Source organism: Microtus ochrogaster, chromosome 10 (assembly GCF_000317375.1).
Source record: "Microtus ochrogaster isolate Prairie Vole_2 chromosome 10, MicOch1.0, whole genome shotgun sequence".
Taxonomy (NCBI): domain Eukaryota; kingdom Metazoa; phylum Chordata; class Mammalia; order Rodentia; family Cricetidae; genus Microtus; species Microtus ochrogaster.
In genome coordinates this window covers 55,458,807-55,474,267 of record NC_022016.1, presented here as the reverse complement: position 1 = coordinate 55,474,267, position 15,461 = coordinate 55,458,807, and the positions used below count along the sequence as shown (strand labels likewise).

Genomic DNA, 15,461 nt, shown 5'->3' with positions numbered 1-15,461 from the left:
GGGTTGCTGTGGTACAAGTATCCAGCCAGACTTTACAATAATACCGACTCAAAAAAGGATTCTTAGACCCTTTGTCCCCTGGAGTTAAGGCCGGGACATCACACAGCTGGTTGTGAGAATCAGCCAAAGGTCAAAATAATTTTAGCAGTATTTGACCCCCCCTTTTTTTTTAAGATCTATTTATTTATCATATATACAGTGTTCTACCGAAGGCCAGAAGAGGGCACCAGATCTCATTACAGATGGTCGTGAGCCATCATGTGGTTGCTGGGAATTGAATTCAGAACCTCTGGATGAGCAGCCAGTGCTCTTAACCACTAAGCCATCTCTCCAGCCCAGTATCTGACTTTTGTCTATCACTATATGAGACTATCTGCTGAATCCTTTAACCACCCCATCTAAGTTAATATTAGTGAAATCCTACTAGGGAAGTACTGACATTAACTTCTACACTAGCAAGGAAATTAAGCCTCAGATTAAGTAACTTTCCCAATGCCACATAGAGGAGTAGGGAGAAAAGTCTGGATTATAATTCATTTATCTGACTCCAAAATGTATTTAGTAACAATTATGTTACACTGCCTCTTCTTTAGTGAGAGGTGTGTGTGTGTGTGTGTGTGCTTACAACTGAGCTACCTTCCCATCCCCACACCATCTGAGAACTGCTTGTTTTCTTGTTGATTTTGCTTTACTTATTTGAGAGTCTTGCTATGTAGTCTGGAATTTGCTATGTGCCACAAGATAGCTTAGAATTTATAGCAATTATCCTGCTTCTGCCTCTAGGATGCTGGGATTAAGTGCTGTGGTTCTGATGGAAGCCAGCATAACTAGAACAGAGTAAGCAGTAACAGTATAGATGAGGTTGGTAAGCCCAGCAAAGCACACAGACATTCTTAGAGGACCGAGGATGGCCAGTTGGTTGGAAGCCAGTGGAAAGAGTGAAAAAGAAGGGAACCTAACTTGTGCTTTAAAAGAATCTCTGGCTTCCAAGGTAAGAACAGTAAGCAAGTAATGACACATAGTATACTTGTAAGAATCCAGGTAAAATGGTAAGATACGGTCAGCTTTGTGTGTATATGTAAAGTATATATGATTTCCTGATGCCCTAATATGGAAGGTGAGAAAAAAAATGTTACAGTAACACCAAGGCTTGAATGTTTTATGTTTTTGTTTCTTTAAAGACAGGATCTCACTATGTACACTTGGCTGGCCTGGAACTATGTAGACAGGAGTGACCTTGAATTCACAGAGATCTGCCTGCCTACCCAGCTTCAGTATCTGGGATCCTACTCTAGGTAGGGTAGTACACATCTTTAATCATAGCAGAGACCAATGGATCTCTGAGTTTGGGGCCAGTCTGATCTACAGAGCAAGTTACATAGCAAGTTCTAGGTCAGCCAGGGTTGTATACTGAGAGTCTATCTCAAACAAATAAAATAAAATCTAGAGTTCTATGTTTGTTTTGAGATAGGGTCTCCTTATGTCACCAGGTTAGCTTAGCTTCAAAATCATGATCCTTCTGTTTCTACTTGCTGGGTGGGAAGATTAATTACGGGCATGTACTATCACATGTAAACTAAACTAAAACCTGGGTTCTTGAGCTGGCAACATTGCTCAATGAGTATAGGCAACTGGTGCCACGCTTATCTATCAACTTGTGTTCAACCCTAGAACCCACGTGGTACATGGTAGAAGAGAGAACCACATAAGACTTAGGAAGCTGAGACTGGCCTGAACAGCAAGACTGTGTCATGTTGAAGGAGGAAAAGAGGAGGAAGAGGAGGTGATTCCTGACTCTGGAGCCAGCAAGATGGCTCAGTGGGCAAAAGCACTTCCTGCAAAAACCCAACAACCTGAATTAAATCCCTGGAACTCATATAAAGGAAGAAGGAGAACTGACTCCACTACACATACCACACATGCAGGCGTGTCCCCCATACACATCACATGCACCCAGTAATAAACTAGAAACCAGATTCTTAGAACCAGAAATTTTACTGATAACCATAGAATTGAAGTGAATCGATCATAATCATAGAGCTAGTTAGTTAAACATTGTGTGTGCATCTAGTATTAAAACCTGAACTTTGGTTCAATCCTTAGCTCATTCTAAGACCATGTTTCTTCTGGAAATAAGCAACTCATATTTCCCTTGCAACCAAACTCCGGCCTTCCCTTCTTTAGAGGGAAGGAGACTCACTTACCGTGTAGTGAGATCCGAAGGATGCTGCCAGTCTGGGTTCTGCATATGCACTTGATCCATCAGGGTATCTAGCTCTCCCAAGGGACCTGTGATAGAGGGATTGGTGCTTAGTAAGCAGCAGAGTGTACTATGTTCGCCTCAATCAAAGCCAAGCACATGCTTCAGAGGAAAAGAAAGAGGCACTTGACCTTACAATACCCGCTATGACTATCACAAGCAACCAGCACAGAGCTTCCTAAGTCAGACTGAGGCACTGTTTTTGGAAAATGATGGGGAAACAACATGGCAACGATCATTTCCTACCACTTATCCTATAAGGTACGACACACTTCACAGGTACCTAAGAATGTGGCGGTGAACAAGACATTATGTCTGTCCCTACCCTCATTTAATGTGGGAGATAAGTAGTTTTTATAAGTGTTATAAGGAGATATGCAAGCGGCTAGTGGGATTGGGGTATGGGAACTAGGAGACTAGTCAGGGATGGAAAAGATGCATAGAAATTAGTAAGGTAACAGGCTGTAGGAGGCTTGTTTAAGAACAGTAACTAAGGGCTGGAGAGATGGCTCAGAGGTTAAGAGAATTAACTGCTGTTCCGGAGGTCCTGAGTTCAATTCCCAGTAACCAAATGGTGACACACACCCATCTATAATGAGATCTGGTGCCCAGAACACTATATACATAATAAATAAATTAAAAAAAAGAACAGTAGCTAATACAAAGGCTCAGAGACAAAGGACAGTAAAATAGTTTAGAACAGATAGAGACAAGCACTCTTTGCTAACAAGAAAAATTGTTAAAGATAATTTTCCACAATATTTGAGAACCTAACAATGTACTAAGTACTTCTACATACTTCATGTTACAAAATCAAAAACCATATATGTTCAAACAGATATTCTAACTTGTCTTAGGCAATAGTATTCTGTTGCTGTGAAGAGACACAATGACCAAGGCAACTCTTATAAAAGAAAGCATGTAACTGACAGCTTGTTTAGTTTTAGGAGGGTTAGTCCATGATCAGCATGGCAGGAAGCAGATAGGGATGGCACTAGAGCAGTAGCTGAGAGCTTTAGATCCTAATTTGCAGAGAGAGAGACTGGGCCTGGCACAGACTTAGGAAAACTCAAAGTCCACCCTTAGTGACTCACTCCACCCAACAAGGCCACACCTCCTAATCCTTCTAAAACAGTTCCACTAACTGGGAGGGGGACCAACTAGTCAAACATATGAGTGTAGTGATATTTTATTTGTATTTTATATTTTAATAAATAAAGTTTGGGGCTGGAGAGATGGCTCAGTGGTTAAGAGCATTGCCTGCTCTTCCAAAGATCCTGAGTTCAATTCCCAGCAACCACATGGTGGCTCACAACCATCTGTAATGAGGTTTGGTGCCCTCTTCTGGCCTGCAGGCATACACACAGACAGAATATTGTATACATAATAAATAAATATTAAAAAAAAAGAATTAAAAAAATAAAGTTTGCCTGAAGATCAGAGTGCAAAACTAAGCCAATAGAGGCCAGGGAGTGGTAACACACACCTTTAATCCCAGGATTGAGGAGACAGAGGCGATGGATCCCTGTGAGTTCAAGGCTACCCTGAGCTACACAAGATAGATCCAGAACAGATTCAGGGGGTGGTGATTCACACACCTTTAACCCCAGCACTGGAGAGATGGAGACTGGAGAAATATGACTCAGCAGAGAGGGAGGGATATAAAGGGGAAGAAAAAGGAACTCAGTGGAGTATGGAGTCTGAGGAATTGTGGAGACTGGATCTTACCCTTTCGGGCTGAAGATTTGGTAGAGGTAAAAGGTCTCTCTAGTGGCTGGCTGCTTTGCTTTTCTGACCTTCATCTTGAACCCCAATATCTGTCTCTGGGTTTTTAATTATTCATACTGTATATGAGCTTATGAAGGCCTTCTCATTCAAACTACTACATAATTGTGCAGAGGTTCTCTGAAATATAACTTCACTACTTGGGTTTTTATCTGTAAGTTCTTGTTATTAAGACTTTACTAAAAATCATATGGAGATAAATGTTCTTAATATCACTTGAAAGATAAAAAATTACAGGCGAAAAAAGTAAACTTGTTTTAACTGTTTAATAACCCAATTCAACTTGTTCTTTTTGTTTTGTTTTGTTTTTCAAGATAGGGCTTCTCTGTGCAAGTCCTAGCTGTCCTAGAACTTGCTTTGCAGACCAGGCTGCCCACGAACTCACTGAGATCCACTTGTCTCTGCCTCATAAGTATGGGGATTTAAGGTGTATGCCACCACTGCCCAACTTTAACTTATTCTTGTGTAACACCATGCTCTTGTCACTATGTGAAATGCTTTTTTAAAAAATGTATTTTATGCTGGGTGGTGGCACTGGAAGTCATTGGCTTTCCTGAAACTGGAGTTATGGACAGTTGTTACCTACCATACTAGTACTCATACTAGAAACAAGACCCAGGTCTTCTACAAGAGCAATTAAGTCCTAGTTTTAACAGGGCAAAAGTTCCTTCATCTTGTCTCAGCTGCAGTTGTCTTTGATTTAACCTGAAATTGACTCTGCTCCCTTTGCTACTCCCAAGCTCCCAGCTGTGAAAAGCCCCATAGGAAAGCACCCAACCTGTTCTAGAAACTCAGGGTTGAAATGCCCCAGCTAATGGCATGTTTTGGCTTCTGTTAAACTGCTTGCTTGCTTTACTTCCTTCTGCGACTGCTGATGAGGACGTAGTCTTTCTGTGTTTTTTGCCTTTAAAAGCTCCCCATAAAATGCATTTAGGGATGCTCTACAAGAAGTGTTTCTCAGCTGGGTGGCAGCAGCACACACCTTTAATCCCAGCACTTGGGAGGCAGAAGCAGACGGATCTCTGAGGTAGAGGCCATCCTGGTCTACAAGAGCTAGTTCCAGAATAGGCTCCAAAGATGTACAGAGAAACCTCAGTTCAGACTCTGGTCATGCCACCACCCATCTCTCCAGCCTTGAAATGCTCATAGTCTTAACCGTTGGGAAGGTGAGGCAGGAGGACCCACACGGGTTCAAGGCTACCTTGGGCGACAGAGGCCACACCTCAACAATAAACAAAAACCCAAAAATGAAAAATAAAGAAAACCAGTACCAGTAACACCACCACCATCACCCTGAAACCTGGGGCTGGAAAAGAGACTGCTCAGTGCCGCTTTCTTGCAGAGGACCTGGGTTTGGTTCCCAGTAGCCACATAGCTAACAGCTATTTGTCACTCCAGTTTCAGAGGATCTAACACCCCCTTATGCTTTCCAGGGGCACCATGCATGCATGCATGTGGTACAGACATATCCAGAGACAAAAAAATACCCATGTACATAAAATCAAAATAAATCTTAAAGAAAAAAAAAACAAACCCCAAAACCTTAAACAAGCTAAAACTGCACAAAAACAGAAATAAAAATTAAACCCTAGTTTGGAAACAATTTCCCTAGACCAGCAGTTCTCAAATTTTTAAGATGTATGTAATCAGATGGAGATTACAAAACAGAGTGCTGGTGGCTAACACCCCAGAGTTGTATAAGTCAGGGGTTTCTAACATTCTTAGTGCTGCTGATCCTGCTAAGAACTGCTTTTCTTTCTAATTACCTTAAAAACGTTAAAATCATCTTTATGTTATCATGTATATATAATATGTATGAAGTATATTAAAATACCTTTTCATAATCAAGAGAGCATTTTTAGGTATGGAAAACTGTAGTTCACTAAGTATATCAGTCACACTCCAGGGTCCACGCCCAGGACTACACAAAACAGACTTCTGTGGGGTTTTCTGTGTGCTCTTTGTTGTTGTTATTTTTTATTATATTAGTTTTTTTGTTTGTCTTGATTTTCATATTTTGTTTGGATTTGGGGAGGATGTTTTTTGAAAGAGAGAAAGAATATAAAGTTAGGTGGGGGACTGGGGGAAGGGAAAGTGCATGATCAAAATATACTGTATGAAAAATCCCTCAAAATTCTCAAGAAAATATATATACATATATATGCACATACAATTGCTTCTACATCTTTAACCATTACCTAGAACAAGGTAATGAACACAAATTGAAACTAAGGTGAATCTTGTTCATTTCTGAGACAGCAAAAAGATTCTTTTCCTAGCTTTCAAACATATTCCTATAACCAATTATACAAATCTAAACAGAAAACTCAACTTCAATAGGTTGCGACAGGGGAATATTCCCTATCTTTGTGAAAAGTTGAACATTACTAATTATATCCACTCCTCTTTAGAAAGGAAAAACAATGAAAGCTATTTTCTGAGGCAGGCTCACCACTTTTGTTGTTATTTGTTTGAGACAGGGCCTTACTATGTAGCCCCAGCTAAACTAGAACTCCCTATGTAGACCAGATTGGCCTCAAATAAAGATCTGTCTGTCTCTGTGCCCAGAGTGCTGAGATCAAAGGCATGTGTTACCACACTGTACCTGGATTGGATTATGTTTTTAAATACCGTATTGTGCAGAGCTGAACAACTGAGGCAGAATATACGATGCCAATGGCACTGGGCCTGACAGGCAGTCCTATCCCAGCTGTTTAACCACATAAAGGTAGGTTCTGTCATCATTTGTCCCATGATCATGGCAGGCTGGTGTCCCTTGGCACCTTCTTCTATCTCAGACATGGAATTTGGGGTCAGGAGCTGATTGGCAGCATTGGGAGAAACCATGATGCAGAGTGGCAGCACTTTGGGGATATTAACGGCCATCGGAATAGGTATGCAATGCTAATCAATACAGTAACTATGGTAGCTAACATTACTAAGTATGTATGTATCAGGTTCCCCACTAGATGTTTGACAAGTATCATCGAATTCTAACAATTGCTAAGAGACAAATGTCATGATCTGTGTCATTCACAAGAAAACTGGAGTTTGGAGAAGACACTCAGCCATTATCTGGTATCTTAAGTGGTGAGCCAGGATTCAATCCCAGGTGAGGCTAATAATCCAAAACCTTCTTTCAGGTCATAACTTCAATCTCTTCCTCCAGATTTAGAGATGCTAACAAGAACTGGAACATTTAGATGTTCTCTTCTCTTCACAGCCTCTAACAGATGGGCTTTCTTGGACCAACAGTCAGTATCATGATTTTATTTTTAAGTTGTGGCTAAAAGGTGAAGATTGTCCTTTGTTCTGTGGCAAAATGGAACTCATTAAACAATAAAAACCCTCACACTTCAATAGTTCAATGCCTAATGTAAACCTTATAAATATAAAGCTGGTATTGGGGAAAATTCTATCTACTAAGTGGCCTTAAAATTTGAAAAGTGGAACCGCAAAGGCACTGGCTGCCCTTGCAGAGGACCTGAGTTCCATTCCCAGCACCTACATGGCAGCTCAAAGTCATCTGCAACTTCAGTTCCATAGGACCCAATACCCTCTTCTTACGTCTGCTATCACCAGGCATATATCCAGTGCGTGTACAAACATTTAGATAAAACACTCATACACATATAAAAAGAAATCTTTAAAAAAGCTAGAAAGTGAATTGTGGTATCAGAAGTGAAGAGAACAGATACGAGCACTGCTTTTCAATTCTGGTAAATCTTATACTTCACCATACTTTTGTACTGTATGACACACTACTCTAGTTAAGTACAGTACAAAACTAACGAACAAAATCTATCATTAGCTGGATCAATCTGATACAGTCCTTAGGAATGTGAGGTTAGTAGTGACAGGGTGGGGAGTGGGCTCTAGAAGAGAGCAGTCAGCTCAAAGTAGCAGAAGCACTTTTTTTTTTTACTGTTTGAGACAGGGTTTCTCTGTAGCTTTAGAGCCTCTCCTGGAACTAGCTTTTGTAGACCAGGCTGACCTCGAACTCACAGAGATCCACCTGCCTCTGCCTCCTGAGTGCTGGGATTAAAGGCGTGCGCCACCACCACCCAGCAGAAGCACTCTTTCATCATGATGACAGATGAAGAAAACCTGAATAGGAAACAATGGCCTGTTTCTGAGGGTGTCTTTAAGGGCAAGAAACTTGCCTGTGGTTCTTTTTTATTATGAGACTTAGCTATATGATTAAGAATCTACACTCCTCTCCCTGAACCCCAGGAAATTCGTATATGTCCATGTATCCATGGAGATCAGCAGATAGGTGACTTCCTTTATGATTTTTTTTTTGAGTTAAAAGAGTTAAAATCTCTTACTGGACCTGGAGCTCACCAACTGGTTGGCCAGTGAGACTCTGGGCTGCTGCTGTCTCTGTCTCAGGGCTGAGACCTATTCATGCAAACATGCACAAAACATAAATAATAAAAAATTAAAAGAAACATGAGACTACTTTTCTCATTTAATTAAACAAAATCACAAGAAAATCACAAAGTACTTTTAGGGACAATAGTTATACAGCTTGATGATACAGTGAGTGCTTAGTACATGGGAGAACGGAGGTCCTGGGGTTCAATCCTAGCATAGCACGCACGCATATGTACACACATGCACACATGAGCATACAATCACAAGAGTAGGGGGTAGTAAACTGTTTTTAACTTTTGAATTAAATGAAAATGAAAAGGTATCATAAGTTATGAGCTATGAGTGTTGTCGGGTATGGTGGCACACAACTTTAATCCTCACACCTGGAAGGCAGGGGCAGGTGGATCTCTAGGAGTTCAATGCCAGCCTGGTTTACATAGAGAGTTCCAGGCCAGCCAAGGCTATACAATGAGAGACCTGTTTCAAAACAAAAAGTAAAGAAAAAACAAAAACCTCATAAAACTCAATAAAGAATTTTTGCTAAGCAGTACTTACAGAGAAAACTATAATTTCAAATGCTTAGATAAAATGGATTTGAAATCAATGATCTAAGCTTTTATATTAAAAAACTAGAAAACAGCCGGGCGGTGATGGCACACGCCTTTAATCCCAGCACTCGGGAGGCAGAAGCAGGCAGATCTCTGTGAGTTCGAGGCCAGCTGGGCTACAAGAGCTAGTGCCAGGACAGACTCCAAAGCTACAGAGAAACCTTGTCTTGGAAAACAAACAAACAAAAAATAGAAAACAAGAGTGAATTCAACCGAAAGCATGGAACGAAAAGACCAGCAAGCTGAGGTACTTGTCACCATGCCTGGTGACCTGAGTTAAATCCCTGGAACCTCACACAAGGAGAAAACTGACTCCAGCAAGCTGTCCTCTGACCACAAAGATGTTTCAGCACATGCATGCATATGTGCACACCATACACATAGACAAGTTCCTTTAAGACATAAGTTAAAGTTAGTGAGCCAGGTATAGTGGACACACCCAGCACTTGGGAGGCAGAAATAGGCAGATCTCTGTGAGTTTGAGGCCAGCCTGGTCTACATAGTTCCAGGGCATTCAGAGTTACATATTGAGAACCCTGCCTTGAAAACAAGCAAACAAACAAATAAAAAACAAACAAACAAAATGAAGTAAGCATTACCACGATCAAAAAACTAAAGACAGGCTCAGAGGTTAAGAGCATTGCCTGCTCTACCAAAGGTCCTGAGTTCAATTCCCAGCAACCACATGGTGGCTCACAACCATCTGTAATGGGGTCTGGTCCCTCTTCTGGGTAGCAGGCATACACATAGACAGAATATTGTATACATAATAAATTAATAAAAAAGAAAAGAAAAGAAAACTAAAGACAATACTTGAAAAAAAAAAATAGCCCTCCACCCCACCCCGCCCCGCCCCAGACAGGATTTTTCTATGTAGACCTGGCTATCCTGGAACTCACAGAGACTGCCTGTTTTTACCACTTGAGAGCTGGGATTAAAGAGATGCCCCAACACCACCCAGCTAAAAATCCTTTTAAAAGGAGATGGCCAGGATAGCTGTGCTTGCTGTGTATTCCTGATGACGTGAGTTCAAGCCCTAGAACCCACAAAAAAGGGGAAGAAGAGAAGCGAGTGCAAGTTGTCCTATGATCTCCACAAGCAAGCCATGTCAGACATTCCACTTAACATCGCTGTCTACCTCACACATACACAATTTTAACAATCCTTTAAAATAAGAATGAGCAAACTGAGTAAAGGCGATTTAAGACTAAGAAAGTTTATGGAAGTTGGATTAACAGTATAGAGGTTAGGAGTTTTGCCTAGCAAGTGCAAGACCTTGAACTCAGTTTCTACGACCACAAAACTCAATCTACCAATAAATATAAGGTAACATAATACAGAACAAAAGAAAAATACTATTAGGGTATTTGTAAATACTGTAAGTAAATGCAAAAAATGCATTTAACAAAATTTACTAGTTGTTCATGATAAAAATTATCACTTATAATCAGAAGGATATTCCCTAACCAAGTAGGAGCGTCTATGATAAATCTGTATTATCTATAATAAACCTATATCAAATTTAATGTGCTAGAGGCCACAGGCAGTACAGTAAGGCAAGAGAAATATAAGGCTTATAAATTAAGAAATTAACTTCCTTTATTTACAAATATTATAACAGCAAATTCTAAAGTAAGTATTAGAAAGTTCCCAAAAGTAACAGGAAAATTCAGCATAATTTACATGATATAGCCAAAATATATATAAAAAAAATCAGTGTGACCAAATAGATATTGAAAAAATTGAAATATTATTTAACACAGCATAAATAAGCATTAAATACTTACAAATGAACTTAACAAAATATGTACAAGACTACAAGACCTGTAATATAAAAGCCAAAACATTGTTGAGAGAAATTTATAAATACAGTAATAAATGAAGAAATATATCACAGATGTTCATAGATGGAAGCTGAGGAGGATCAGCAGTCCAGGTCACCTCCAAATACATGAGTTTAAGGTCAGCCTGGGTTATAGGCCGATCCTGTCTCAAAAAACAGCCAGGTATGGTGGTGTACACTGTAGTTCCAACACTTGGGAGGCAGAGGCAGGTGAACCTGAGTTCGAGGCCAGCTGGTCTACAGAGTGAGTTACAGGACAGTCAGTACTATACAGAGAAACTCAATACCAAACCAACCGAACAAAAAAACAAAGCAAAAATATATTTGCTAACAACAGAGCTATCTGTATAGACTTGTTAATAGCCTAAGCATGGTGGCACATGCATACATAGGCAGGCAGATCTCTATAGACCTAGTCTACATGAGCCTATCTTTTAAAACAAAACAAAAACACCTGCTACAGAGTGGTGAAAAGAGAACCTGAGTTTGAACCCCCAGCAACTAAGCTGGGATCAGAGGTGGTAGTGCATGCCTTTAATATCAGCATCTGGGAGGCAGAGGCAGGCAGATCTCCGAATGTAAGACCCGCCTAGTCTACATTTAGCAATCCAGGTCAGCCAGGGCTAAACAGAGAAACCCTATCTTGAAAAACAAAAACAAACAAAAGGTGTGTATGTGTGTGTGGTTACACGAACCTACAACCACAGAGCTAGAGGCAGGGACAGATCTAGAGAGCTTGTTCAGCTAACCTAACCTAACCTAGGGGCTTTAATTAGGTAAGAGACCAAAGTAAGATAGAGGAAGTAAGGCAAAGGATGATTAAATTAGCAGTCTTCCTCAGGCCTCTGCACAGGTACCCCCCCACACACACACACACTCAAAAGAAAATTTTTCACTTTATTATTATTTTTGAGATACGGTCTTTTTACATATCCCCAGCTATCCAGGAACTCACTATGTAAACCAGGGTAGCTTCAATCTACTGAGATCCAGCTGGGCGTTGGTGGCGCACGCCTTTAATCCCAGCACTCAGGAGGCAGAGGCAGGCGGATCTCTGTGAGTTCGAGACCAGCCTGGTCTACAGAGCTAGTTCCAGGACAGGCTCCAAAGCCACAGAGAAATCCTGTCTCGAAAAACCAAACAAAAAAACAAAAAAACAAAAAACAAAAACAAAATACTGCTGAAAAAAAATTAAAGATTTTAATAAGTAAGGATAAAAAAATTCAAGATACTCATTCTTGCTTAGTTTTATCCAATTTTCTTTTTGGGGGGGGGTTTGAGACAGGGTTTCTCTGTGTAGCCCTGGCTGTCCTAGAACTCGCTCTGCAGACTGGGCAGGCCTAGAACTCACTGAGATTTGCCTGCCTCTGCCTCCCAAATATAGGGATTATAGGTGTGTGTCACCATTGCCCAGCAATTTTACCCAATTTCTATAAATACAATGCAATTTAAATAAAATCCCAGGAGACTTTTTAAATAAATTGATAGGCTGATTCTAAAATGTATACATCTGGGGGTTGGAATAATGGCTCAGTGGTTAAGAGCACTGGCTGCTCTTACAGAGATACTGGGTTCAATTCCCAGCACCCCTATGGCACCTCACAACCATCTGTAACTCCAGTCTTAGGGAATCTAATGCCCTCTTCTGGCTCCTATGATACTGCCCACACACAGTGCACAGACATATACGCAGGCAAAACACCCCTACACATAATAAAATAAAAATTAAACATAAAATTTATGCATTAAAACAAAGAAAATATAATAGCCAAAATAACTACAAAGTAAAATTAATGGAACATACCAGACTTTTTTTTTCTGTTTTTCAACAAAGGTGCAAAAGGTAAATCAGTCAAAAATGAGTAGTCCTCACAATAAACAGTAAAGGAGCAACTAAAATTCCATCCACAAAAATAATACAAATTTAAAAAAGGAGGAGGAGGGGCTGACAAGATGGCTTGGAGGTGTTTGATCTCTGAGACAGACATGGTGAAGGGAGAATTGATTCCTGCAAGCTGTCCTCTGACTTTCACCTTCATACTACACATACACTCACACAAAATAATAAATGTAACTTTCAAAAATGAAAAGATAAAGGAAAAAGCAACAAGAAGCAACTTTGGTTTCTATCTTCTACTATGTACAAAGTAATTTCAGACCGATAACAGAACAGATCTGACTTAAACAGCTAACATTCAAACATATTTGAGCCAGGCAAAGATTTCTTAGCACATAAAAATATAGAATTCATAAAATGAGAAGCTAGAAACAATAACAAAAATTAGATAAATGGTATGGAGATTCTTCAAAACATATAAAAATAAAACTAACCTTTGATCTACTTTAGATAAGTTTATATTATGTATCACAAAGAGCTAAGCATGGCAGCTCATATGTGTAATCCCATTCAGGAAGAAGCAAAATTTAGGAGGAAAAATCACAAATTTTAGGCTGGCCTGGGCTATACAGTGAGTTTCAAGTCAGTCTGGGTTACAGAGTGACACCCCCATCACCCTCCAGACAAAACAAGGCTGTCCGGGAACTACCACCACCTAGAGAGAACCTATCTTAAACAAACAGACTACAAACAACCCAGAAATTCTCAAATGGAGATACTTACAGACCCATTTTTACAGCAGCACTATTCACATTACCCAGGACAACTAGCTGCATACATACACAACACAATAGGTTAAAAAGGGTGTCTGTCACATACCATAAAATGAGTCATGAATATATTAAATGAAAAAAGTCACTCCTAAGAAAACAAAGTCTAGGGCTGGAGAGATGGCTCAGAGGGTAAGAGCACTGGCTGCTCTTCCAGAGGCTCTGAGTTCAATTCCCAGGAACCACATGTTGGCTCACAACCATATATAATGGGATCTGATGTCCTCTTCTGGCATAAAAGTGTACACAGAGCATTCATATACATAAAATACATAAATCTAAAAAAAGGAGAATCACATGACTAAATGACTCATGTGACACTTACAAATGGGTTAATATAGTGGGCTAATATAGTAAATTTTATACTTTTGAACAGTAATTAAAAAATAAAAAAGAAACCAAGCCTCCAGCGTAAGAGCTTTTGGGGAACATTCCAGATCTAAGATATCACCTTTGATGGCTTCTTTTTGAAATGGTGTAATAAAGGGCTGTCTGCCTCCTAAAAAATAAAAAGATAAAAAATAAAAAAAAATAAAAAAGAAGCCGGGCAATGGTGGCTCACGCCTTTAATCCCAGCACTTGGGAGGCAGAGGCAGGCAAATCTCAGTGAGTTTGAGGTCAGCCTGGTCTACAAAGTGAGCCAGGACAGTTACACAGAGAAACCCTGCCTCAAAAACCAGCAAATAAGGCGGATCTCTGTGAGTTCGAGACCAGCCTGGTCTACAGAGCTAGTTCCAGGACAGGCTCCAAAGGCATAGAGAAACCCTGTCTCGAAAAAACAAACAAAAAAAAACCAAACAAACAAAAAAGCAAATAAATAAACGAATGAATAACTAAATGTATATTAATGGTGGTATGAGAATAGAAGCCAGTCTGAAGGAAATCCCAGTGGTCAAATTTGAGATAAACTGAGCGTCAAAAAGAATAGGAGCTGGGGCTGGAAAGATGGCTCTCCAGTTAAGAGCAACTGCTGCTCATGTAGAGGACCTGGGTTCAATTCCCAACACCCATATGGTAGCTCACAACCATCCATAATTCCAGTTCCAAGGGATCCAACCTTCTCTTTTGGCGTCTAAGTACCAGGCACACACACAATGCACAAAAATACATAAAAGCAAAGCAATTGTACATATAATTAATTTTTAAAAAAGAATAGAACTATAAATAATTACAACTTTAAAAATCCATTAGGGCTGAAATACAGCTCACTGGGAGAAGAGGTATTTAAAACATGCAAGCACTTAGGATGGAGTTGTAGGTGGATATGATTGCCTACATGCATAAAATTGTCAAATTAAAAATATTCTAAAAACGAATAAAGATTATATTGAGGTGGAGGTAGGCACTCTCTATGTTGTAGTGTAAGGTAATTCAGATGAAGATCATCAATGAATTCTTAAACCATTAGGTAAAGTAAGTTGCTGGGGAATAGGATATTCGTAAGATACTAAGACATCACCCCATAAATGACAGTAATTAGATGGTAAAAATGTACCTTACAATGAAAAAGTTATGTCTATGAACATCTTTACAAACTCGGCAAGGTTAGTTTAACAGCCTGTCGCTGTGTCACATATGCCTCCAAGGTTTACAGAACACAAACACTAAGACCCTCTAACCGTGGTATGCCCAGAATGCTTAATCTGAACCTAATTCTGCTTCTAGTTTACAGAAACACAGGATATGAATATCAAACTAAATGGCACTACAGAAACAATCAGGGGGCTGAAAAGATGACTCAGTGGTTAAGAGCACGGACTGCTCTTCCAGAGGACCAGGGTTCAATTCCTAGCAGCCACAGGGCAGCTCAGAACTGTCTGTATGCAACTCCAGTTGCAGGAGACCCGATACCCTCACAGAGACATACAAGTAGGCAAAGTACTAAACCCCCCCCCCCAAAAAAAATCCATAACTTCGATAC

At 40.0% G+C, this 15,461-nt stretch overlaps 1 protein-coding gene across 8 annotated transcripts in view; it reads right to left on the bottom strand.

Annotated features, from left to right (window-relative positions):
* S100pbp (S100P binding protein) overlaps window positions 1–15,461 on the bottom strand; it is a 37,389-nt gene that overhangs the window by 2,947 nt on the left and 18,981 nt on the right. For all 8 annotated transcript variants that reach the window (XM_013348277.2, XM_013348279.2, XM_026782237.1 and 5 more), the window contains one exon: window positions 2,205–2,289. In XM_013348277.2, the coding sequence (XP_013203731.1) occupies window positions 2,205–2,289 (85 nt within the window). The remainder of the gene's footprint in view (window positions 1–2,204; window positions 2,290–15,461) is intronic.